Source organism: Malaclemys terrapin, chromosome 18 (assembly GCF_027887155.1).
Source record: "Malaclemys terrapin pileata isolate rMalTer1 chromosome 18, rMalTer1.hap1, whole genome shotgun sequence".
NCBI classification, from domain to species: domain Eukaryota; kingdom Metazoa; phylum Chordata; order Testudines; family Emydidae; genus Malaclemys; species Malaclemys terrapin.
The window spans coordinates 16,539,623-16,566,859 of record NC_071522.1 but is presented as its reverse complement, the minus strand read 5'-3'; the positions used below and the strand labels follow the sequence as shown (position 1 = coordinate 16,566,859).

Below are 27,237 nucleotides of genomic sequence, written 5' to 3'. Positions count from 1 at the left end.
GGTTTTTTGTTTTGTTTTGTTAAACTTTGTGCTGTGATGATCTGAGGGCAGAATTTTTCCCTCTGTTGACCTATACTCTGTTATTGGGTGGGCAGCAAGATGTGTTTGTGCACCAAAACTGGGAGTCCCATGTTCTTATTATAAGGCCTGTGCTGCTTCACACCACGTTTTCAGTGACTCTCATTCATTGTGTTGCATCAGCAAATAACACTTTGGGACAGGGCAAGGATTTCATTCATGCTGCCTTTGGAAGTTCATGGGAATTTTGCCATTGATTTAATAGAGTCAGGATATCCTGTTCTATTCTATATACATATACCATGCTCATCACCCTAGTATCCAAGTCCCTTCCAGTAGTGCATTAAAGAACATGGCTGACATCTGTCACATGTTTGTTCTCTCTCTTCTCCCCCAGGGAGAAGAATGTGCAGTGGGATGTCTTCTGTTTATAATATAAATTTTGCTGAGTGTTTATGTTAAAAAAGGCAATGTCAAAGAAACGCACCTTACACTCGGAGAGGAAAGTGGTGAGGTTTCTAAAGGTCCTTAGTTCTTAGGGGAGTCAGTTCTAAAAGATTTTACCCCAGGTCTTTGCATTTCTCTGAAGCATCCGGCACACTTCTGGGAGTCATGTAAAGAATATCAGTGGGAGATTTGCAGTAGGTTTAAAGACAGTGTAGGATATGACTTAACTTTTTATAAAATGAATGATATACCAGTAACTTGTTTAGTTGCTTTATTAGCGAAAAGTAGAGCTGGTCAAAAAAGAGCAGAAAAATTAGCAAAAAAACCTTAAAAATTTCAAAAAATATTGGAGTAATTTTCATTCTACATGGTTGTTAAAAGGAACCATTTTTTTCTATTTGAATTTTTGTCATTGACATTTTCATATATGTGATTTTTTTTTAAATGTTGGTTTCCTTCCCCCCACCCTCCTTTTTCCTCACCCCTTTTCCTGGTTACCTAAGGAGGTTGTGGAATTGCCATCACTGGAGGTTTTTAAGAGCAGGTTGGACAAACACCTGTCAGAGATCTCAGGTGTACTTGGTCCTGCCTTAGTGCAGGGGGCTGGACTAGCTGACTTCTTGAGGTCCCTTCCAGCCCTACATTTCTGAGATTCTATGAAAAAAATTCTATTTATAAAGATAAATGTAATTTTTCACCCAAAAAATTGTTTAAAACATTTCAACCAACTTAAGTCACATGTTTAAAAAAATTGAGATGCCCCTTCCCACCCCAATAATATTTTAGTTTAAAGGGAACAGTAGAATAAAAATTACTTAGCTAGTCACTGATACATTCTTTAAAAAAAAAAAAAAAAGTCAAGTCCTATCAGTGCTACATGAGAAAGTAATAGCAGAATTAGCAATAAATAACATCGCTCATATAAGTCATTAATTCTGCAGAACACATTTAATAAGTGGTGTGACCGAGAGCCTCATAAATCTCTGGCTTTCCCTAGCCCTGAGAGCTGGTCGAGGTTAGGGCAGCTGCATGTTGAGCTCTCCTACATCTGGGCAGTCCAAGATATTTACATCCATATTTTCCATCCTTTTGAGTAATCCCAAACGCATTCGGTCCACAGGGATTATTCAGTTAGATTTAAAATAAGAAGGAAACCTACCCAAGTCTTCAGGTGCCCTATCAGCATTAACACCACAAAGTACCAGCAGCATTAAGTTCTCATTCCAGCAGGAACTCAGCCAACCGGCCATCTAAAGAGAGACCTTTTTCATCCCTTCTTCATTATAGGAAGTTTCCCCGTAGCCCTCTCCAAAAACTATATCAAACAGGGGGCTTTTGTAGCATGCCTGGAAGAGTACCAAATTCAGCTTACTTCTAACCAAGTGGGGGAAGCTTTCAGAAATGGCAAAGATGACTGGGAGCAAGGAGCCAGTCCCTCTGTCAACATAAGGGGAGACTTTCAAAAGCATGTAATTTAGGATCCTAAGTCCCATTAATTTGCACTGAGACTTAGGCTCCTAAGTTATTCCCTCCTCCCAATAGTCCTTGCAGTATTGGATGCCACACTGGAACTTAACATCTGAAAATGGCTTAGTTCCATCCTTTTGGGAATAAGTGCTTCAGTTCAGATGTTTGCTTTGTGTTTTTTCCCCCCCCCTCTCCCTTGGCTGAGAGAGTACGACCCACACGTGCACAAAGAATCTTGCTTCTCTTGGTAGGGTCTATCCCCAGAACGCATTAGCACATCCATCGGGAAGCAAGGTAGCTTGCCGTGTTGTTAATGCCAGGTACACCTAGCTGCAGAGGAGAGCACACCACCAAGTAACGAAACAGGTTCGTTCATGTGACTCTTTCATCCCCCATAATCCTCTTCAATACAGAGGCAATATTTTAGTTGTAAACTTTTCCTTTATTCCTCCTCTTCAAGCTAATCGAAAGCCCATGGACTTTGTCTGCAGCTGCCGTGACATTTTTGTCCACCTTATTGCTCTTCTGGGTCTTATGTTCATATTTTAAGGAATGGGATCTTCAATAAATGACTTGGTATTAAAGCAGTCCTGTACTACCACTAACCCATGGACTGGAGACACAAGGGGCATAGTGAGCTACTCCTCCTACCACTGGGGCCACCCCACCCAATCACACCTCTCAATTCAGTCCCCTTCCATCTGCAATGGTTTAGCAAAACAAAACTTAATTTTTTTTTGCGTCACTTCAAAAAATTACATGGGAAAGGATTTTTACTTAACTTTTCCTCTGTAGTGCTGCAAACCTACATGCAACGGGATTGGGCTAGTGCCTGAGAGCCAGAAAGTGAAACAGACTGACTGTTTGTAAAGGCCAAGCTGAACCAAGTGCAAAGGGCAAAAATCAGAGATGGTGTTGATCAGAGCTGACGCATGGGGAGAGGTCATGTCCACCTCCACCCCCAATTTCTGCCAGGATTTATATGCTTTGCCCTTAGGGTTACCATATTTGAACATTCAAAAAAGAGGACACTCCACAGGAGGGCGGGGGGGTATTTGTTCGCCCCACTCTGGCCCCATCCTAACTCCACCCCTTCCCTGCCCCCATTCCAACCCCTTCCCCAAATTCCCCGCCCCAACACTGCCCCCTCCCTGCCCCATTGGACCCCTTCCCCAAATCCCTGCCTCGGGCCCGCCTCCTCCCCTGAGCGCGCCGCGTTCCCCCTCTTCCCCCTCCCTCCCAGCCACATGAAATGGTGCAAGCGCTGGGAGCTAGGGTGAAAAAGCGGGCACTCTCTCAAGTGATCAACATTCACTTTCTTTCTCGAATGATCAACATTCATTCTCTTTCTTGAATGATCAACTCTTCTTTGGGAAAAAATAATAATGGCAAAATCCCGGACGTTTTTAGATATTTAAAAATTCCTCCTGGATGGCAATTTAAGAACCAAAAAGCTGGACATGTCTGGGAAAATATGGACGTATGGTAACCCAATTTGCCCTGAACCTTGCTGCATCCCACAAAACCTTTAAATTGTGCCCCCCCGGCCCCCACTTTCAACAGTTACATGTTGTTTCTGGTGTTGATAACTCTTCATTTCATCTCAGGTCTAGCAATATTTGGTGTTCTACTTAACATGACTCCAGGAGCTGGGGTTTTATTAAGTGAGAATCTCAGCTTTCATTTTAAAAACATACATAAGGGGATTTTACATTGGGGAACATCCTGCAACGTGTTTGTTTGCCCAGATGATCTGCCAGCATTTAGAATTTTATTTATCTTTTAGCCATAGTAGATGGGGGATGTATCTCACAAGCACAAAATTAATTTGCCATTAGTGTGCGGAGTCAAGGTTATTTCAGTAGCAAAGCAGCTGTGAGCAGAGGAGAGAGAGTGTGTGTGTGTGTGTGTGTGTTTTGCTTCACAAGCTGCCTCTTTACTGTTAAAAGTGCCAGAGCCTTTTAGCATAATTCAGCTGTGTCACTGCATGGTCACGAGAGCCCTAAAAATGAATGAGAGTCTGTTTACTCCCCTGCCTTCCCCCTTAGAGGGTCACATTCTGGTTTCTGGCATTCCCCGTACATTGTACTTGTGTGTGGAAAGCTGGTGTATTGCACTTATTTCAACAGCACGAGCTGTTGGGTTTCTAAAGGTTGTTCTAGCTGGGAAGTGCTTAGAATGAGAGCCAGGATCTGATCCTGCAAACCAGCAGTCCCGTTTGAAGTTGTGGTTACTCCCATGAGTCAGTATTTTATAATGTCTGTTTTCTCCCACTTCTCAAACAGCACGTTGTATTCATAGTCAGCATGGCAGGGATCGGACTTGGGCTATTTTTTCTTTACATCTTTTTGCTTTTGGGCCCTGATCCTGCAAACGTGGGCATGCATAGCCATAAGAGGAAAAAAATCAGGCTACTTTTGTTTAGTTGCTTAAAGGTGGATTTAGGAATCTAAATGGTAGGCGTCCACACTTAGAAATTTTGCTTTTACGTTTTATGGAGCGTATCGCCAGTGCTTCGGAGGGGATTTTGTTTCCAAATCCCACATGCATCTGCGATAGCTGCTTGCAAACCGAGATCTGTGGCTGACCCTGTCTCACACTGATGAGCTGAACCAAAACCTGGGATTGGAATATCCCATTGATTTGAAAAGGGGGGTGGGAGGAGAGGTTGAATTCGGGCTCTGAATTTTGCACCTCATGCTTACCTTCAATGGGAAGCCAAGCTGGGGCTGCATTGGATATGTGGGGCAGGGCTTCATGCTTATTGAGGAGAGCAGAGTGGCTCACCAGCAGGGGATCCTGCAGCAGAACTCTGCCAACAAAGCTGACAAAGGCTTCTGCATCTAGGCCCTTTTATTTGCTCTGTCACTCCTGCTTTCCCTCTCTCGCTTGCTCGCCACTATTAAACAAATGCTTCCTGTAACGGGGTGCAAAGTAATAGCAAATCCATCATTGCATCCTCCTTTACTCAGCCTGCTTTGATGACTAACTAGGATTCTTCTGAAGCAATTCTGTCCGGGGTTATGTACTCGGGTGCATTGCTTTTCTAGAAAGCTGTTTTCTGAGGCTGTCTGTGCATTTAGCTGGCGGCTGTTTCCCTTTTTTCTATGCCTGTGAGTGTGCCGCGGTAACGCAGATTCATCTTCTTCTCTCTGGCTGTAAAGAGAGAATATAAAATTTCTGCTGTCAGAAAAGGACTTTCATATCGCGCATTCCGGGGATGTTTTTTCTTGGCTGTGGGAACACACAGAGCCATTGATTTTAGTCGGAAAGGACCGGGGAAGAATTTAGTTGAGATTTAGAAAAATCCCTGTAGTCTGCATCATCTCGGAAGAGGAAAAATGAAAGCAAAAGAATCCAAGCTGGCAGGCCCAACGTCTCCCCAAAGGGAGGTGGGGGTTTTAAGATGCACCAGGAGAATGCCAGCCTCCTTCATTTTCATGGGGTTGCGTTGAAAGGCTAAGCGCTGTAACCAGAGCAAACGCGATCGCGTGTGGGAAGGGGAAAAGGAATACGTGAGGCATTTCCAATCTGTTTACATGAGCGGCAGATCTTCAAGGGCTCAGTGCCCATAATTAAAGCCAGATTTTCAAAAGAGCTCCATTCCCACGTAGGCGCTTCCATAAAGACCAGATTTTCAAAAGCGCTCGGCACCCAGCAAACTCCCATCGTGACCCTCCTGGCCAGATTCTTAAGAGCTGATCATGCTGATGTCTTTTGAAAATGAGGTGGACTTATTTTGGTATTTTAATGGGAGAGGTGCTCCGTTGAGAATCTGGCCCCCATTGTGGGGACTGAGCACTTGCCGAAAAATCTGGGCCATGCCGTATTGAGTGTGTAACACTTCCAGCTCTTGCGCTCATCCTCGCCACCCCTCTGCCCATTCCGATGGCTCGTGCTAAGTGTGGAAGCTGTGTCCGAGTTAACATGGTTGGTGAGAATGAAAACCAGGAAATTCCTTGGTATTCATTTGCTTGCGAGCATTGATTGAGTGTTTTGAAAGTAAAACTCTCCCAAAATGCGTTTGCACAGAGGTTTCTGCCAGAAGTGCTTGAGCGATCATCTTGAAACCCTTTGGTTTCCCTTCTCCGGTTTTGTTTTGTTTTTTAAAAACGGTCAATCCCAGCAGGGAGTAGAAACACTATCATGTGACTTATGTGGCCAATTGCACCCCAGGAACACTGAATAGTTAAAGATTTAGTTGACGCAGATAGTTAATGGAAAAACCCATCGGCTGCAATATGCTTGCACAGTATTCTCACCATTCCAAATAATGAACGAATGCATCCAAGTCTGTTCACAGAGAATCTGCAAAACAGAAGAGCAGGCTGAACTCATTGAATAAATGATCAACTTCCTATAATTAGCTTGGCTGTAACTGCAAAACCCTGGATTATGAGGTTTCCTCTGCTATGAGGCTGATAAACTGTGCGGCTTCTTTCTTCTGTCTTGAATTATTGTTAAATCTCTCCCTTCCCCTCCCCCTCTTCACCTACCCACTCTGTGAACCTGGGTCATGAGGATGGATTTAAACAGCATTTCTGCTACAATTCATAACATAAAGGCCTCCCAAATCCCTCCCAAATGCAACATCAAGTCATGTAGATGAAAAATAAGACCAGGGTGACGTGGGTGGTGTGGGGTGCGGGAGAGCATGGGTATAACTAGGAGTAACAGCACATCATTAATAAAAGCAGCATTTAGGCTGAATATGACAGTGAGAACTATTAGAATGCGGCGTGGTCTCCCAAGAGAAGTGCTGGAAGCTCCGCTTGAAACTAGATTGGATAAAATAATAGGAGGAAAAATACCGTGAGAACAATCCTGCAGTGCCTTTGGAGGATGAACTAGATGGCCTAATAGGACTCTCCCATCTCTAAATTCTCTCTCCTCCTCTTTCTTTTCCCTGCGATCCAGACACCCACAGTCCCCACTGCAGAGAAATTTCAAGTCTGGATTGCATGTATGGCAAATGCCCAAAGCTGGGCTTACGTTTGGGATCTGCACTGAACTCTTAAGCGCAAGGTTCTTTCCCTTCTCAGGATCTCTCTCCTTTTCACTAAGCAGGGTTAAAAATCAGGTGGTCCAGTTTCAAAAAGCCACCAGTCTAATTCTTAGCAGCAGCAACACTTGTTGGTTGTTGTTTAAAATGCTGAAAGACGGTGTCCCTCAGCCTCTCTCTGGGTATGTCCACACAGCAGTCGGCGGTGGGATCGCAGCTTAGGTGGGCATATCTGCTCTGGCTTTAACCTAGCTCGTATGGCTAAAAACAGCAGTGAAGATGCAATGGCCCAGGTTTCAGTGCAGGGACAGGCCCATCCAGAACCCTGGCCGCCTGCTCACACTGCTCACCTATCCCCGAGCTGCAGCGGGAGGCGGGTGGAGAAGTTTGTCACTTTCCCTCATTCTGTGGATGAGCCGATCCGAGATTTGTGGCTCTTGCTGCGATCTTGTTCATTGTCACAGTCTGGGTGCAAGTCAACGTTTTTCAGAAGTGACTTCAGATTTTGGGCGCCCCTAGTCCTCTTGGGCCTGATAGTCTTTTCCCAGATGAGGAGCACTCCGAGCTCCCTTGGACTGCAATGGGGAGAGGAATTCACCCAAGAAAGCTTGGGAGCCTGATGAGGGTGTGCAGGTCTCCAAAGCCCTACCACACTGAAGTCAATGAGAGCTTTGCTGTTGACTTTAATGGGACCAAAATTTCACCTCTGGTGTTTTTTTTCCCCCCACCACTATGAATTCCCATCTCTCTTGGTTCCCTAAGCTGATGCCATGTGGACATCTTCCTTGTTGAAACTTACTCTGAGCGTCCTGTGTATTTATAAGCACTCAGGACTTGGAATTCTCCTTGTTTTTGTGTTTTCCCCTCCCATGTGCCCTTCTTCTCTATGTCCACTTGTTGCAGCCTCCGGAGTGTTGCCTGAATTCTCCCTCTTGTTCACCCAGCTTGTGTTCGCAGATTTTGGTGTGGAGGAGTGACACCAGATCAGTGCCTTACAGTGATTCAGTGTCAAGAGCCAAGGCTAGACCTCAGAAGATCATTGTTCCCAGTCTTGTGATGAATCCATGAGCTCTAGCTGCCTCTTTACATTGTGCTTCTCTCCACGTCCTGACAGTGCTGGTATCCTTTTAGTATGGTGCTTCTGGAGCTCGGCAGGAATGCGTTTTGCTTAGGACTAAGTGAGAAGAAATGTTCATGCCAGCAGCCAGGGTTCTATCCTGTTTCTGATGAGGTCCCCAGCAAAACTTCCATTGTGGAGCAGGATTGGCTCTCGGCAGATTAATTTTGAATGTTTAGGATTCAGATAAGATATGGGTAATTTTAGTGAGCTCTTTCAAAACCTGGTTTGGGATATTTGGACCAACGCCCTAGTATGTTAGAACAGCATCCAGGGCCCCGCTGTGGCAGGTGTGGTATATCTGCAGGGTGAGAGTCAGTGCCTGGCTTGAAGAACTTACAGGCTAAATAAGTGAGGCAGACAAAGGAAGTTTTATCATCCCCATTTTACATATGCAGAACGGAGGCACAGAGAGATTGGCTTGTCTGAGGTCACACAGGGTGTGTGCTGGAGATGGGATACTGCATGGAGTGGATTGGTGCTCTGAGGTGCTACCGAGAACCCCCTTTCTTAGGTGCCTGGCCGGTGTCACTCACTCATATGCTTAGGGTTAAACTGGTCATTGGGGTCGGGGAGGAATTCTCCCCCTCCCCCCAGTCAAACTGGGGTTTTCTTCACCTACCTCTGCAGCATGGGGCATGGACCACCTCCTGGGATCATCTGGGCATACCTCATCTGATCACTTCCCTGTCCTCAGCATGAGTGGCACCTCATCTCTCCTGTGCTCTGCTTGTGGCACGCAGCAGTTTTGGCTCCCGAGGACTGAAATGCTTTAGTTTAACAAGTCATTGGGTTCAATGTAGGGGCATTGGGGTGAAATTTAATGGCCTGTGATATGCAGGAGATCAGACTAGATCAGGGCTTCTCAACCTTTTTCTTACTGAGGTCCCCCTCAACATGCTATAAAAAGGCTAGGGCCCGGTAGTGGGGAGGGAGTGAGGGAGTGCAGGGCTCTGGGCGGGGGGATGGGGGACCCTTGGGCATAGGCATAGTTTTACTTCTATTTTTTTTTGGGGGGGGGGCAAGGGCTGGCAGGGCTCAAGCCAGCTCCACACAGCAGGGTCCAGGGAGGGAGCGCCACCTCCCCCCCGATTCATTCAGGAGGCCACCCAAAAATATAACGCAAAGTGGGGGACTCAGTTCCAAAAGTCTGAAAACCGCTTGGGTGCAGGGAGGGGGTAGCCAGGGGCTGTGTGTGGGCAGAGGGGTAGTTTGGGGTGCAGGGAGGGGGTAGCTAGGGGCTGTGTGCGGGCAGGGGGGTAGTTTGGGGTGCAGGGAGGGGGTAGCTAGGGGCTGTGTGCGGGGGGTAGTTTGGGGTGTGGGGAGGGGTAGCTAGGGGCTGTGTGCGGGCAGGGGGGTAGTTTGGGGTGCAGGGAGGGTGTAGCTAGGGGCTGTGAGCGGGGGGGTAGTTTGGGGTGTGGGGAGGGGGTAGCTAGGGGTTGTGTGCGGGCAGGGGGGTAGTTTGGGGTGCAGGGAGGGGGTAGCTAGGGGCTGTGTGCGGGCAGGGGGATAGTTTGGGGTGCAGGGAGGGGGTAGCTAGGGGCTGTGTGCGGGGGGGGGTAGTTTGGGGTGTGGGGAGGGGGTAGCTAGGGGCTGTGTGCAGGGGGGGTGTTTCTCAGTGCGGCTCCCAGCTTCAGTGAGAGGGGTGGAGGGTGCTGGGGCTCCCGGCTTCAGCCCTGTGCCGCTCCTGGCTGGGAGCGGGGGGGTGCTGGCTTCAGCCCCGCGCTGTTTCTGGATCAGCGCTGGGACTCGGGGCACTGGGTTTCAGTGGCGGAGCTCCGCGGCCCCCCGAAAGGGCTCGCAGACCCCCAGGAGGCCGCGGAACCCTGGTTGAGAAGTCCTGGACTAGATGATCTAATGGTCCCTTCTGGCTTTAAATGCTGTGAATCTGAATGTGTGACAGCGGTGGGAAACGAGCCTAGATCTCCTGGGTCTCAGTCTAGTCCCTTATCCGCAAGACCCTCTTTCCTCTCTGAACTGAATTTGACTTCTTTGTGCTCTTCTTTTCTCCAGGTCTGTGACGATGGAAGAAGAGGTCCATCATCTAGAGGCCTGACTGGGCAACAGTAGGAAAACCCTCCAAGAGACGGGCAGCTACTAGCTTGAGATACAGAGCGAGACAAACATGCTGAAGCCAAGTGGACTTAAAATCCCCGGCAGGGCGGGGAAACACTCCAGCCCCGTGGGACGGGCTTCGGGGACAGCTGCGGCTGCAGCCACTACTGGCTCAAAGGAAGGTGAGACCTGGATTCATCTAGGGCCTGGCCCAAAGCCCTCTGAAGTTACCTGGTGAAAAATGTCTTAAGTCTGGGTTCTCCTGGTTTTAAAATCCTCCGCGCTTGTTCCTCATGTTGGCATAAATAGGCTCATCATGGCAACTAGGCAAAGCAAGTATATTGGAATGAGAGAGTTGTCACCCTCTAGTGGCTGATCTACAGAGCAGATAGGGACCTGCTTCTTTCTACTTGCTTTAGAGGTTCTCTGATACTTGCTTTAGAGGTTCTCCTTAGCTTAAGACATGGGATGTTTGGAGCTGAAGGAACTGGGTTGTAGTCCCAGCTCTGCGTGCATGTATACCTGGATGACTGATCTAGTAATTGCATCTGTCTGCAGCACATAGAATCGTAGACTATTAGAGCTGGAAGAGACCTCAGGAGGTCATCTAGTCCAATCCCCTGCTCAAAGCAGGATCAACACCAACTAAATCATCCACATGGGTTCATTTGTGTAGACTTTTTTTTCCATCTGTACAGGGTTTACAGAACGAAGGCTGAATATCTTTTTTTAATACAAGTGTTGTACTGTGGTGACAGTCGTGGTGCAATTACGGGGCACTTAAGGGTGTGTGTGTGTGTGTGTGTGTGTGTGTGTGTGTGTGTGTGTGTTTGAAGAAAAGCTGCCTGGGGAACTGAAAGCCTCACTCGTACGCATGCACAGTAGTCACTGAGGCACAGACTGACAAGAATAATGCATTGTCATGAGATGATGCAAGAATGATTTTGCAGAGTTATGAGAGTGAACCTTTCTGACTGATGGAACTTGGAAGGGGGAGGGCAGTTTTTGATTATCCTGAGTCAGTGTAGCAATTTGGGTTGACTCATTTGCAGGTGACCTTCATGCTATGTATTATCACTCATATCCTGGACTGTGGGTGTGTGATCTTTGTACCCTGCATACTGTTTACACATCAGTATGTGTAAGGAATGTGGTTTAGCAATACTAGGGCCAATGTTCAGTGCAACCCTAAAAATTCAAGGGATTGCAAGCTGCCCTTCATTTAGGGCTACAGTTTCCAGTTTGTGATTTCTCCTGGCTGCTTAATTTTAAGCAACTTTTGGCTAACTTTTTAGGTATAAAAATTGTTTCTATTTTAAAACAATTCCCTTGAAACATATAAAGTGGGTCCTTTCCAAATGCTCGTGATCCCAGGAATAAGCCCAGATATGGTGAATCTTTAGGGCCTGCCAGGCCCTCCACTAACTGTTTTCAATACGCAGAGATTTTTTCACTATATATTTCATTAAAAACATACACTCAAATGTTTGCCTTGATGGGGACGTTGCTGGTTTTAACCTAAAATCTGCCACCCTCTCATTCCTACCTCAACATAAGACAGTGTTCGCTAGCTTTATTAGTGCTGTGTATGGTTCTGTCCCTTTAGAGAATCGCATTTTTTAGGTCCCAATCCTGCAGTGAGTTCAGTATAAGCACAGAAAGGCCCCCTGCTCCTATATGACTTTTTTGCAGGATCAGGGCCACAGCTGACAAAGATCTGCGTTGTCATTGCAAAGCAAGTTAGTCTGGGGTGATGCTTGCACAAAAGAGAGGGAAACCAGGCAATGATTGGTGCAGTGATGGGACCATAGAAGTGTTGTTTTTTAAAAAAAAATCCTTGTGGGATTTCAGTGGGAGGGAGGTTGTATCAATGTATATTTGTCTTGTCAACTCTTTGCAACGAGAGCAGGGGTTCAGGCAGCTACATCTGCATGCGTTTGCCACACAAAGAGCCCCTCTCTGCTCAGTGACTCTGACTCTGTTGCCATTTCAGTGACACTGATTTGTTCAAGGACCTTTGTAGTGGATATTTCTGTTCCTTCAATGGTGAATAGCACCCCCCTCTGCTCCCGCCAACTGTCCCCTGGAGCAGATTGCAAAAACCTTAGGATTTAACTTGCTTTTCTCTGTGAGTGCAAATCTTTTCTGGGCTGCCAAACTCAGTCATCTCATCGGACTCTGGACCAAATCAGTAGCTAGCATAAAGTGGCGTTGAAGTCCATGGAGCAACACTGATTGACACTAGCAGAGGATCTGGCCCTCTGTGTTGTGTTTAAAATTCTACTGAGGGTGATGAAGACAGATGTGACCATTAGCAGGGTTGTTGTTTAGCTTTAGGACCTGTCTCTCACAGTTCAATGACATTAAAAGCCCCCTGATGTCTAAGTATTAGGGTGAGAACACAGTTAAAGCAAATGGAGCAAATTCTCACTGCAATGAATTATTTTCTGCTATATTTTCTCTGCTCTAGGTAGGAGTGATAAATGAATCCAATTCTGATTCCCTTCCTCTAGTTTAGTCCCATAGACTTCAGCAGGCCTAGCTGCGAAGGTATCGTTATGCTCAATAGTATCTGAATCTGCTCCTGGAGTACCAGGCAAAATACACCTCCCCTTTTTCCCCCCGGTCTGCACTGGCATTTGAACGGTGCTGCCAGGGCCAGTGCAAGGAAGTTTCGCGCCATAGGCAAAACTTCCATCTTGCGGGCCTCTCCCCCCAGCCCTGCGGCAGCTCCCCCCACCCTGAGGCGCTCCCCCCTGCGGCAGCTCCCCCACCCGGAGAGCCGTGCGGCAGCTCCCCACCCCAGCTCACCTCTGCTCCGCCTCCTCCCCGAGCACGCCACCCCCGCTCTAATTCTTCTCCCCTCCCAGGCTTGCGGCGCCAAACAGCAGATTGGCGCTGCAAGCCTGGGAGGCGGGAGAAGTGGAGTGGCGACCGCGCGCTCGGGGAGGAGCTCTGTTTAAAAAAAAAAAAAAAAATTTGGGGGCACTGCTTTTTGGTGCCCCCAACTCTTTGGCAACCGCCTAGTTTGCCTTAATGGTAGCACCGGCCCTGGGTGCTGCAGTGACTGAGAGCGAAGTGGGTCAAAGATGCCTCATTAGCTACCAGCACCAGTCTGTCAATGCACCTGATGTTGTCTATTTTTGAACCTGTGGCAGAGGGCGAATTACAGTTGGTCTGGCTGTAAGAGGAAGGGGGGGGAATATCCATCTTCCATGGACGTGTAGAGAGATCCCTGACCACTGCTATCCCCTTCAAGCTGCCAGTGCAGGGTCTCAGCATAAGCAGTCAGCAGGGCTGGCTTTAGGAAGTGTGGGGCCCGATTCGAACAGTTTCGACGGGGCCCCGGCAGGGATGACTCAAAAAAAAAACCACATGGGGCTTGTACTCACCGGGCGGCGCTCCTAGTCTTCGGGTCCTTCACTCGCTCCAGGTCTTCGGCGGCACTGAAGGACCTGCTGCCGAAGTGCCGCCGAAGACCCGGAGCGCCACCGGGTGAGTAAAAATTAAAAAGGAGCCTCTAGCCAGGGAAGGGATTCTCGGCCACTTCTTTCTCCCCTCCCCTCCCCTCCCCTCCGGCGGCCCTGCCACTGGGCGCGGGGCCCTCTTAGGCGCGGGGCCCGATTCGGGGGAATTGGTGGAATTGGCCTAAAGCCGGCCCTGGCAGTCAGCATGTGTGTTGCAGTGCGAAAGGGTTAATAAGCAATGACAACTGGCCTGCTGCAGCCATTCAGCTGGGTTTGGTGCTTGTTTACTGCCGCTCTTTTGTGCCTCTGTCTGCCACAGCCATCCATGGTCGTGATGAATGTGCCCCCAAAGCAGGCCCAGCGCAAGCAGCATGCAGCCTCGTGCTGAGTTTGACCTTTGCCTGCAAAGCTTAAAAACAAGGTTTGTTGCTCAGAAGACCAAGGTGGAGAGGTGGGGGAATACTCTGACCTGCACTTCTCCCATGGGGTCAGTGGGGGAGTGACTGTATAGGAATGCACTCGGGGCAGAGAGGAAGAAAAGGGTGGCAGGTAGGTGGGGAAGGATCTGGCTGGTGATCTCGGGCATGCAGCATCCGCAGGCTGTAAACGGCCTCGGGCGTTGTGCTGGTTCTCCTTTCCCTGCTGCAAGATGCACTGCTGCCTCTTCCCCAGATCTGGGCAGGCAGCATCTAGCTGCGAAGGGCACACTGTCCTTGGCTTCATGCACAGCATGGGGAGCTGCTGAAACAGTCGCTTCTCAGAACTCTTCCTCCATGCCTGGTGGGAATGGGACTGAACGGGACTGTGGAGCCAGCCACATGTTCATCAGGCAGCTGTAGCAAGGCTGGGTCTCACACTCCCTATTTCTTCCCCTTGACCCTGTCCACATGCCACCCCCAGCCTGCTACCTCTCCCCGGGTGGTAGGAGCGTGGGACGCTGGGAGGGGCTAGCCATCCCTTTCTCTCACTCCCTGCCTGCCCTGCTCTCCGTTTGCCTGGGTACTGTGAGACGGGCCCCCCACTGCACTCCAGAATCTAGCAGCCAGAACTTGTTGTCTCCTCCTAGGTGCACTTTTCCAGCCTGGAGAGGAGCTGCTGGGCTGGGCTTGTAGGCTCCCACTGAGCATGGATGGGGCCCGGGGACAGCAGCGGGGAGAGCTGGTGCTGTGGTACCCACCCTGGTTACTCCAGCAACTAATGGCACTTAAACAAACCTACACCATGATACAAAATGTTCCCCGCCCTTTCCTGCTGAGATTGGCCTTGCTCTGGTGCCTAGTGGTTGAGTGCCACAAAATCCGCCTCCTTTCCCCCCCGTCCCATCCAGCTGGCATTGACTTAAACTTTCGTCAGCCATCTCAGCGGCAGGGCCCGGCCTTGTGTGGGGCACGGATTGCACTCACCAGCCTGGAGGGGGTCAGGGTTTGAGATGCATCCTCAGGGAGGCTTGCTGCCTCCGTTCTCTGCACCTGCCCTGTGTCCTCTGATTTCTGAGCACTTGGCTCTCAGCTGGGTCCCTTTCACCAGCACTACCCTCCCTTATGCAGTGATAACCTGTCCCTGGTGGCACATTAATGTGAATGCACAGAAATAACCGTCACGCCAATGGATAACTAGCAAGCAATCGGGCTTGTACCTTGGTGTCTAATGCCCATAAGTGTAACTGTGCTATTAAATCAAGACAGGCCGTTAGTAGTCTCCTCTTGCTGTGGCGTAAGAAGTGAGGGACTGCCAGCCTGGAAGGCCATTAGATATCCTGCTTTGAGCCTAGTGTTTAACACCCTCCAGTGATGTCCCAACAGTTTTCATCTGTCCTCTCTTGTTCGTGGCAGATCTCGAGACCCTGTAGTGTACAGGATGAAGGAGTGGAGGCAGACAAGGTGTGCGCTGGCAGAAAGTGATGACTTTCCATTGTCTCTAGAAAGACCCTTCCTGCCTTCTCCCCCGCGTCCGCTGTCCGCCAGGGGGCTCTCCTTTTGATAGCTCTGTCTCCAAGGCCTGGTGCAAGTTGATGGCAGGAGCTGCAGAGAGAGAGCCATTGGTAGTACACACAAGCAGTGTTACGGGTCCTGTAAAATGCAGGAGCTATGCTGCACATCCTTAAGCGCCATCCACCAGCACCTTCTCTGTGAATGAGTTCTAGACATGGCACGCTCCGAGCATTGTCTCTGGGGAGGTGCTGAGCTCCTGCAACTCGCACTGAAGTCAAGGGGAGATGAGGGCTCATGGCTCCCAAAGTCCCATTACTAAGGTATTACCTTAGATCAGTAGGTTTCCAACTGTGGGTCGCGACCCAGTACTGAGTCGCAGAATGTCAGGCACTGGGTCGCGGCGGCTCTGGTCAGCACCGCCGACCGGGCCGTTAAAAGTCCCGTCGGCGGTGCTGCCTGGCTAAGGCAGGCTAGTCCCTACCTGTTCCGACACTGCGCTGCGCCCCGGAAGTGGCCGGCAGCAGGTCTGGCTCCTAGGCGGGGGGGCCATGGGGCTCTGCACACTGTCCCTGCCCCGAGCACGGGCTCCGCATTTCCATTGGCCGGTTCCTGGCCAATGGGAGCTGGGGGGGTGGGGAGGTGGGCGGTGCCTGCGGGCAAGAGCTGCATGGAGCCCTTGCACGCCTCTGCCTAGGAGCCGGACCTGCTGCTGGCCGCTTCTGGGGCACAGCGCGGTCCGTGGTGCCAGGACAGGCAGGAAGCCTGCCTTAGCACCCCTGCTGCACCGCTGCCCAAGAAGTGCCCAAGGTAAGCCCACGCCTCAACCCCACACCCCAATCCTCTGCCCCAGCCTTGAGGCTCCCCCCAAACCCAGACCCCTTTCCTGCACCCCAAACCCTTCATCCACGGCTCCACCCCAGAGCCTGCGCCCCCAGCGAGGAGCCCTGACCCCCTCCTGCACCCCCAACCCCCTGCCCCAGCCCAGAGCCCCCTCCCACGCCCTTAACCCCTCATTCCCGGCCCCACCCTGCAGCCCTCACCCCCGCACTCCAACCCTCTGCCCAGCCCTGAGCCCCTCCCAAACCCCTCATCCCTAGCTCCGTTTGGTTGCGGGCATCAACAATTTTCTTCAACTTAGTCACCAGAAAAAAAGTTTGAAAACCACTGCCTTAGATGGCTCATACGCGTTACATGCTCTGGCTTTGTGACTCCTGTGGGCATGGAGCATTGGTGTGTCTATAGTCTTGAAGGCTGGGATTTTCAAAGTTCCTAAGGGATTTCGGTGCCTAAATCTTACTGAAAGCCAATGGAAGGTGGGCACCTCACTCTCTTAGGCTTCTTTGAAACCCACAGCCTTAAAATGTGACCCTCTCTTTGCTACCTTGATAGTCCTTCTCTCCCTCACCAGTCCACCCCCTACCCCAAGCGTTGTAACAATGGGGAGGGTATGAAAAGCCACCACAGAAGTGTGGCTGAAAAGCAGGCTGGAAATCTAACTCTGCATGTGGCTGATACAGCAGGGAGGAGATCACCACTAACATGCTCTCTTGTTTCCCATTGTCTGCCAAAAGGAGACGGCAAGTGGGCCTGCAGGCAGCTAGGGAGGTCTGTGTGTCTAAAGCTCCAGAATTAATGTTCAGATTTCTTGTTGCCCCTAAAATTTCCGGGTCTTACAAATCCGTCCCTGCCCCAGACAGTCTCCCTTCGCTCTAGCGTTCTGGAGTTGCAGGAATGAATGAGCAGCAATGATGAATGGAGTCCACACAACTTTCACAGCTGGTGGGACAGGTGAAGGCTGCTGCGAATAGAAGTGTTTGCATTTCAGTGTGTTTTTCAGTCGCTCAAAAGAGTCTTAAAGTAACTGGGTGAATGAGGAAAGCCTCTCCTTTCATGCGGCAATCTCCTGTCAGCTGGCCCTAGGGTTCATTTACAAGGCATTTTACGGCCCTTCAATCCTCTTTGGGATTAGAGAACTTTTGGCAAGAAGGAAAAGGGGGAAATGAATATGTTCAGAGCTTTGGCAGATGCTGAGAGCTCCAGTGCCTGACAGAGATGGTCCCCAAACCAACTCCTGTGTCTTGAACCTTGGGCGTTGTCCGAGTCTGAACCCAGACTAGATCCACATTTTGCAAATGGGCCCTGTTTTTTTAGAATATGTAGACGCCAAATTCAAGACCCAAACACCACCATGCTCTGGAATGTCTGCCATCTGGATCCAAATTGTTTGCATTAGGGGCCCACCCTTACTGCCAAGAACCAAGGGGAGGTGTACCTAGGCAGCACAGGAAAATTGGCCAGAAGCCTGAGAATTGCACTTAATTTGCATACAAACTCACCCACATTATTTTTAAATCAAAAATTAATGCACAGAACCATCATTTTTGCTTGTGAGTCTTGATAAGATGTTGCTTGATGGCTCTGCCCACCAGGAATGAAAACAAAATAACCCCAGGCCTTCAGGGCCATTAGCGAGGAATAGCCGACTTGGGCTCCAGCCTGCTAGAATAATTAGTCTCTGTGGGCTGTACTGAATGTTTTATAAACCAGGGAGACTGTAGGCTCAAGGATGAGGGTAATGGGATGCAGAGGTGTTTGCTCTGAGCTGAAGGTTCCAAGTGGGCCCAGGACAGTAGTGGTGGAAAGTGGGTCATTACTACCTGGTGCATGGTCAGTGGCCTGCATACAATGAGTTGATAGTCTTCGTTTGGCTCTTTTAGTGACAGTTACCCATCACATCTTGCTAAAAGGGATGCTGTAGGTTGAACAGAAGGTAGGATGGGCTTGATTCAGGAATTGCTAGGTGAGGTTTCTCCAGCCTGCATTATGCAGAGGGTCAGACCTGATGTTAAGACCAGAAGAGACCTTTATGATCCTCTGTCAATCTAGAGAAACTGCCACCACAGTGGGCACTGCTCGGTTCCTTTATTGGAGCTTTGGGCGGAGAGGCTAAAGACTGACTGAGTCACAGAGACTGAACAACACTGTCACTCCCGTTAGGTCAGTTTGTGGCTCCTTTGTCAGATGCTGCAGAGAAGCCTGGGCTGTCCCTGCCTGTGCTGTCTGGTCTACAGGGCTGTCTCTCGGACACCTTTCACAAGTACATGATCAGCCCGCTTACAGAGGGGAGAGAATAATGTTAGGACTTCCATGGAGAAGGCTGTAGATTAGAACTCTTCAGGCTGCAGTCTGAGCACTTCTGCTATGAACCCTGGCAAAAGTTTCATTTTAAAATTGCACGTCATGAACTTCATAGGACTTGGACAGATTTTAGCCAAGGTTTGAGCTGTCCAAGGGGCGGGGTGGGGGACGAGGTAGCTACGCTGTCTCCTGTTCTCTTTCTACAAGTGCAACTGGCTTCTAATGGATACTTATAGTTTTATACTCTTATTGATTCCATACTGAGAAGTCTGTAAGTGCATGCATCTGAGTCCCATTAACATTAATGGGCTCTGGCTGCATGCGTGGAGCCAGAGGAGAGTAAACCATCGCCCGTCTAACTTCTCTGTAGGACTTGTGTTGCACTCCTCTCCGCCTTCATGGGTAATCTTTGTTTCTCTTTATTTATCTGCAACTGGATTAATAACAATGTAAAGAACCTGCAAATATTTTGCATGCTCCCTAAAGGTTGTCGGGCATCTGTCAGAGTCTATTCCGGTCATGTAGTCGGGAGAGCGAATTTCTATTGCCTCTAGGTTGATTTTGTGACATGATGGACAAAGGGAATGCAAGGAATGAAGAATGTGTTCTTGAGAGGGAATTATGCTTAAATAATTGGAACCAGCAGTATCTGTTCTGGATGTCTCCAAGGTAAGCACTAGCATTTCAACTGGTTTAGCTGCGGGGTCCATTTAGCGTACGCTGCTTTTTCATTAGACTCTAAGAAATCAGATGATGTATCAGGCTAGTAATTCTCTAGGAAGGGGTTCCAAACAAAAACGGAAACTATTCAACTGCTGCCGAATGCAAAACATGGATTCTACGATCCCATTTCACTGGAAGTTGATTGATTCCCACAAGGGGCTAATTCTTGTCTCCACACAAGCTTCGGAGCTCCCAGGCCAGTAATGTTAAATTTGGGTGTTGCACACTGATGAATCTAGAGAGAATAGACCCCATGCTGAAGAGCCAGAAACTGCTATTGTTTCTAGCAAAGGTTTTGTTTTTTGTTTTTGTTTTGCTTCAGGCCTTCTGGCGCATCCTCTTGTTCTCTGTTAAAGGATATTCATTCACACTTGCAGAATGGATTTAGGTTAGAGCTAGTGACAGTTCTTGACAACGTGCTTGAGACCTTTACTAGACATTTCTTCCTCGGGTCTCTCTCAATGGAGACCACCTCAATGGGCCCTATCCTGCTGAAATTGGTGGGAGTTGAGGGTGCTACGAGGCATCTCTCAGGCTCAAGCCCCACATCCTTCTGCCACTAATAAGGTATCAACTTGTTTAACACTGTTTGCCCTTAGTCATACCTGTCTCCATTCTTTTGTCAAGGAAGGTCTTGAATACCGGAATGCCAGTAAGAAAATGTTTCTTACAGTTTGATCCCACATTACATTAGCTAAACCTAAAGAAACTTGCTTTTAACAGTTACTGCTTCATAAGCCTCTGAAATGAGAGAGAAATATGAATGAATGAATTGGGATATCCCATCTCCTAGAGCTGGAAGGGACCTTGAAAGGTCACTGAGTTGAGTCCAGCCCCCTGCCTTCACTAGCAGGACCAAAGTACTGATTTTGCCCCCGATCCCTAAGTGGCCCCCTCAAGGATTGAACTCACAACCCTGGGTTTAGCAGGCCAATGCTCAAACCACTGAGCTATCCCTCCCCCCAAATACGTAGTGGCCAAATACATTAAATTATGTTCAGAATGTATCCCCTAATAATTCTTCCTTTTTACCTGCTTGTGCCAAACAGTGCAAGTGTGTGTGAACCTACAGAGGAGCAGAAAGAAAACTGCTGAGCAGTATTACCCTACAGATAGTGCAGTCCCCCCCGCCAAAAACATAGGTCACCCCTAACTATATACATGATAACCCTGTGCAGTCCCATTGCAGCTGGGATGCTCTTCGTCTCAGTCCTCTGGGTTTGGGGGGAATCGGAGTCTCCGAAGCAGCATGGGGACTGTACATTGTGGATGGTAAAGGAAGCAATTGTCTGCATGCTTGTAGAGACAGCAGAGGCTGGGCATGGATTGATACTGTTCAGATTACATTTCTATTTGGGAGTCCAGTTGCTTGGACTGAACTACATTTATAATGGCAAAAGGCTTAGAAAGGGGAGGCAGGCAACAAAGATGGTGGTGGCAGCATGGTCACAGGGAGACGCACAGAAAAGAATAGATCGATTGAGGTTTTTTTTTAAATTATTATTGTGGATGTGACTAAAATGGTTTGAATGAAGGTCACGTGATGGAGTCTAAATCCAGCCCCTGATTGGGTGTGATGATGCTCTCCAGAGAGTTTTGCATATCTGCCTCTAATCCCGGAAGCCAAATATTTACTGGCACTATTAAGAACCTTTTTACTACTTGAACAGGACCTTGATTCAGCTCACACATCCCTGATAAGGGCCTCTCCGTCTATGCTCCTGCTATCTGACTTTTTGAAGGGGCAGATAATCCAGGGCTGGATTCCATTTCCAGAAAAGACCTGGTTTGATGCATTCCAAGCAATACAGAAAGGTATTGAATCAATCCTGTTTTAGCTAGTTTCATGGGTGATTTCGATAGACAATTGAGAGGCTGATTTAATTGTCTTACTTGTTAGATGCTCTTGGAAGGATCTGATATAGTTAATCCTTACCATTCAGTGCACTCCTTACAGAATTGCACACTCTGAAGGCATATGGAAGTCAGACACCCTCCTGCTCTGTCTGCAGCCTCCTCACAGAACAGCAGGGAAAGAAAATCCTCTTTCCACAGGCGTTCAGGTCATGGTAGTTTGGACAGAAAGTGCCAAGTCCTGTTTGCTGGTGTAAATCTGGAGAAACTGCATTGCCTTCACTGCCATGCTGGTGTAAATAAGAACAGAATTTGGCCCAGCAGATTCTGTCTCAAACCATTGTGATCCAGTATCAGCCTGAAGTAGGTGAAACTCCTCCTATAATACACCAAGCCAATTGTACAAGCTTCTGGTCTACTGCAACCTAGTATTGCCAGACCCAAACACTTGAAATTCATGAGTCAAGCTCCAGAATATCACATTTTAAAATGCTTTGCTTTTTTTTTTTGGTCTTCTAATTTCAGAGCCCTTAGGTTCACATTTTCAAACTCTTTTCTACAACCAAGAGAGCTAGACACTTAGCGCTTGTCTACATCGGGACACTCAGGAAAATTAATCTGAATTATCTAGAGGTGATTATTCCAAGTGAATTAGTTAAACACATTAAACCCTTGTGTAGGAGCTCTCATTTGGAATTAAAGTTTCCTTAATGTAAATTAAATTAAATAGAATTAGCCAATGTTATCCCCATTTTACAGATGCAGAAACTGAGAAGATTAATGAAGTTTAAGGCCAGGAAGGATTATCTAGCCTGACCTCCTGCATATCACAGGTCATTAATTTAATCTAGAAACCTTCATTAAGTCTAAAGACTTCGGTTAGACCACAGCATGTCATCCTTAGGAGACTAAGCTGTGCATCACAGGGAGAAAACAGGGAGGGACTGTGGTCCAACCAATGCTGGAGGCCCCTGCCGGGACAGGGAATTATTAGGTGAGACATGTGGCAACTTGCTCAAGGTCACAAGGTGAGTCAGAGATGCAAACAGAATCCACTAGTCCTGTCTCTCAGTCCCTTGGACAACCCTTTTTCCACCTTCCTTGCAGTCACAAAACCACCCACTTCCTTCCTCTGATGCTGTATCCAAAATGCTTGGTTTCCCTAACCCTAAAAACCTTTGTATTATTTCAACCAACCCCCCATAGAGACTTTAATCATTTCTTAATGTTTGTAAGATCATTGTGCCATATAGAGATAAAATCTGCCTTTATTATCAGCGTATGTAAATTTGATGTCTATGCATTTAAATAAATACAATCAACTACAATGAATACTTAATGAAAACTTCAGAAACTGTATATTGCATAATCCTCTATTCCACAAACCTCTTTACTGCAGTAATGTACATTTTAGAAGAGCTTTTTGTTTTGCAACCAGAAGGACTAGAAACATGACTTAGACAACATTTTAAAATGTACATTTTGGATTCTGTAGACAATTTCATGACCACAGGAAACTGTGTGACTTCAGAACTGAGAATTGCTGCACAAAACAACAGTGTGTCTCCAAGTCTAGGAACTACTTGAACACAGGTATAAGTATAAAACTAATAGTCTAATTATATTTTGAGGGAGTGGAATGATCGGAGATGAGTTTTGAATACAAACTGTCTACAGTGAGTGAGGGGTTTTTAGAATGGGAGCAAACTGACTGCACAAGGTCAGTCAAGGATGATGAGGTATAAATAAAATATAACCCCCTGCAGGATCATGCATACCTGGGAAATTTGCTGTGTCCATGTTTGGCTTGAATATTCAATCAGGGGAGATGAATGGAGGCCCTCAGGAAAATCAGAGTGCCTCTTCTGAAGTCTTTAATTTTGTCTGGAATCTTAGTTTTGTCTCATTTGCATGCTGGAATGATGCAACATGCTATTTGGTGAAGCAGCTGAGACTTAAAGCATTTTGGTGCGGAATACCTGCTATTGACGTGGATATCTTTGTCCCTGCTGAGGTGGGGTGTGTGCACGTTTTTTTGTTTTTTGTTTTGTAAGGGATTAGGCATCTATGGCAAATGGGCAATTTGGTGTTTTCTGCGAGTCGACTCTGTTTATGTTCAACTCATTGCCTCTTGAATGGGACACTGAGCCATTTAAACCAGATATTGAGAACCAACTCGATGGCTTAGCAAATTTTAACCCCCACCCCTCCAAATTCCTGTTATTAGATTAACTAAACCAAAATGTTTAAAACAGAACAACAAGACTGCATTCTAGACACTGGATCAGTGTGTGGGCAGCTAACGCTGTGTGTTCACTTAGGAAGATGTATAGACAGAGCTAGTTGTACATAGGTACCTACTTGGAGAAATAAACATCTTACGGCCCAGAGAACTGAAACTACATTTCAGTGCAGTTTGTCCCCAGGGTTGTACGGGAGTGTCTCTGGCAGTTATGGGGTTTGAGCTTTTCTTCTCCCATAATTCCACTGGGGTCCCAGAGACATCCCAGCAGGCCTTTTGAAATCTCTTTGTTCCAAGGAATTGGATTGGGAGGTAGGTTACAGGCCAGCTAGTGTGGCTGTGCGGTGAAACAGCAGGTATGGAATGGAGACCCTGCACTATTGGCATTTATGCTGGTGCTATGCCAGGGGTTCAGTTAACACTGATTCAGCTCTGTGCTGTACCATAGTGTTGGTTATTTGAAAACAAATCTCTTCAACCGTTCTGATTAGGAGCCAAAAATGCTAATTCCCCCTTTTTAGTTACATTTTGGTCGTCCTACCTTGATGGGCATGTCTCCCCCCACTGACATCGGTGGGAATAGAGAGCGTGGCAGGAGGTAGCTCCAAGACCATACAGGCCGCATGACTTGCCTGTACTCAGGATGAAAATGACCTTTATTGCCACGAACAGTAATTTTGAAGGATTCCATGTTACTTAATGGCCTGAAAAGCCCTAGGATTCGTTTCTTGCATTTGCATTCTAAAAGAACCATCCATTTCTCTCACTAGCTGCAGGAGTTTGCTGTTTTAAAGCCACTTTGGAAAGCCATCGGAGTCTAGTGGTTACAAGGAGGGCCTGGGAGTCAGGATGTGGGGGTTCTGTTCCACTGACTCTCATTTGTGGGTCTAATACTAATGGGAGCTGGATCAGACCTTTAACGTAAATGGAAAGGCTCCCACTGGCTTCAATAGAATCAGACCCTGTTACCATTTGAGGGAGCTCAGCACCAGACAAGAGACCCTCAGCAGTTTGCAGGATTGGGCCCTGTGTGACAATTGCTCTGTGCCCCGGTTCTCTCCCCCCCCCCCCCCCCGAAAAGTCTCAAGTGTGGCGTGAGGGTTCATTAACGAGTGTTTAAAGTCCCCCCCGCCCCCACCCTGAATCTTGCATAGTTATTCCTCCTCCCTGTTCGCACATGCGGTGAAATGTCTGTCATCCATTGAGTCTGGGTAAGGAAGGGGTGAGCCGAAGAGGATGGCTCTGTGGTACAGCAAGGGACCTATTGCCGCAATTCTTCGATTGCCGGGCTGTTATGACTTATTGTGTTAGTGACGGTGTGATGTGTCGATGCGGAGGCCAGGAGGGGATTCATTTCCGATGCCTTTGGTCAGCCTGTGGTTCTCTGTATTTGTGTGTATGAGGCCGAGTGGTCCAGTAGATAGCACGTTGGACGGGGACTCAGGAGATCTGTATTCTAGCCCTGGCTCTGCTGTTTGACTTCAAGCAAGTTACTTCCCCTCTCTGTGCCTCTGTTTCGCTTCCTACCTTTGTCTGGCTTGTCTCTCTTTAGCTGGGAGCTTCTGTGGGGCAGGGCCTGTCTCTTATGTGTCTGTCCAGTGCCTAGCACCTGATTTCAGTTGGGGCCTCTCAACCTTTTTGAATCACGTCCCACCTTAGCATTTTTTTCACTTAGAGCCTCCCCTTACAGCGAGAAACACCCCCTACCACTCATACGTAGGGTGACCACACCATTCATGCCCAGCCATGCCTCCATCGTGAATTAGAAGGCTTGCCATGACCCCAGAAAGCTTGACTTCCCCTCACTGCCCGAGTTGAGAACCGCTGCTCTAGCTGTTACTGTAACACTATTAATAATCATTATAACAAACTTAACGATAGGCTCATTGTTATAAATCATAACCACACACAGAAGAAAATGTCAAATGTTTGCTCCTCCACAGGATGTCAGAATCCTTCAACCCCCCACATATGTGATCTGCACTAAGAACTCAGATCAGGCTTGTCAGGGGCAGCTGATGTGCACATACTCCCAGGCTTCAGGAGCAAGGTAGGTTACACTAGTCATGCTTAGAAGAATAACACAGCCATCAGCACAGCCTCTTCCGTGCTAGAATTCTGTTACCTCGTTTGCAGAGCCACTGCCATACAAATGACTTGACATCTCTCTTTAAAACTTAGGTGCAAAAAATGTCAGACAGGCAAGTAAATATCCAATCAGAGTATCCAAATGTGGAATTTCTAAGTCCCCCTAAGGAGCACAAGTTTTTTAAAAAGCCTTGATTGGGGTCAGATTGAAGGGGGAAAGTGATAGTCCCCTGTCCAAGTTCTGCCCTTAATCCCAAACTCCTCCCATGACCCCCTATCAACTGGGTATTTATGCTAAAATGCTCAGTAACAGTGTAATACAGGATTGACATTTAAATCGTATGTTGGCACTTGAACCTCATGATGACAATGGAGATGACTTGGGCAGATTATGCCTCTCAGCTATTGTTCCAGGTTGCACCTGCATGCTCAGGCAGACAACACTGCTTTGGTGACATTTGGCAGGTTATCATCACAATGCTAAGGGCTAGAAATTTAACAGCGGAGTGGGTCATTATAACCCTGCCTGCCCTCAGTCTTATCTGTTGACCAACTGCATATGCTCATTCCTATCTGACAGAACTTGGAACAAGTCTAGACTTTTCTTCCCAGTCCTGATGTTGCCTCGCTCTGTCTCCCTCCTGCTGTGACTGGCTGGAATGACCAAGCCCAGCAGGCCACGGTAGAGCACGCAGGCGGGTTTTTTTTTTAGATCAGTTCATTTTTCACATGGCTTACTCTTAACAAATATCCCTGACACAAAGCTGGCCCTTTCACATCGATCAGTGAGGCTTCAGCATGGGGGAGGGAGGGTGTGATAACTCAAGCTGTTCTTGTTGAACCAAAACAGCCAGGCTCACATCTGATCCATTCAGAACAGGAGCAGGAGGAGGAAACTTTTGTCTAAGTGGAAAAGGACAAAAATGGATAGAAGAGAAAATAATCGTTTTTTGCTTCCAAGGGGTAAAAGGTTAAGAACGGAGAGTAAAACATAGTTAAATGCTAGTGACTTATTAGCGCTGGATATTTTGCTGGTTCAGTATCTTGGGGTAGATTAGTCCAGTGTGTGGGTGTCAAACACGTGTCCCACTTGTATGTCTACACTGCAATAAAAGACCCCGGGCGTGGTCACAGATGGTTCAAGTTGCAGGGCAGTAAAATTACAGTGCAAATGTTCAGGCTGGAGCTGGAGCCTGGGCTCTGAGACCCTACGAGGGAGGTGGGTCTTAGAATGTGGGCTCTAGCCCAGCCCGAACGGCTACACTGCTAATTTTAGCCCCAGAGCCCGAGCCCAAGTCAATTGACCCTTGCTCTGAGACTTGGTGCAGTGGGTTTTTTATTGCAGTGTAGACGTATCCTTCGTGCCTGATCCACTTCCCAGTGGGAGCGGGAACAGGCCTTTGTGCAGTATAGCCCCAAACGTTTAAAAATCATGAGTCAGGCTCCAAAAAATCTGGTGATGGGCTCAAAAATTATGAGATTAAAAAATATCAATACATTTTTAGTTCTTTTTCATTTGCCTTCTGAGCCTTTAGAGGGTCCTCGGGGCACATTTTCAAGCTTTTCTTCACAATCATGAGGGCTAGAAACTTAATTTATTTAAAAAAAAAAAAAAAAAGGCAGCAGCAAACTGAGATTCTCATATCATCACATGATTCTGGGGGCTGGGGCTTTAAGTGAAACACCAA

General features: G+C 47.8%; 1 protein-coding gene across 2 annotated transcripts in view; it reads left to right on the top strand.

Moving 5' to 3' along the window:
- CLIP2 (CAP-Gly domain containing linker protein 2) overlaps nucleotides 1-27,237 on the top strand; it is a 125,646-nt gene that overhangs the window by 13,579 nt on the left and 84,830 nt on the right. For both annotated transcript variants that reach the window (XM_054008357.1, XM_054008356.1), the window contains exon 2: nucleotides 10,065-10,288. In XM_054008357.1, coding sequence (XP_053864332.1) covers nucleotides 10,177-10,288 — 112 coding nt within the window. In that variant the 5' untranslated portion in view covers nucleotides 10,065-10,176. The remainder of the gene's footprint in view (nucleotides 1-10,064; nucleotides 10,289-27,237) is intronic.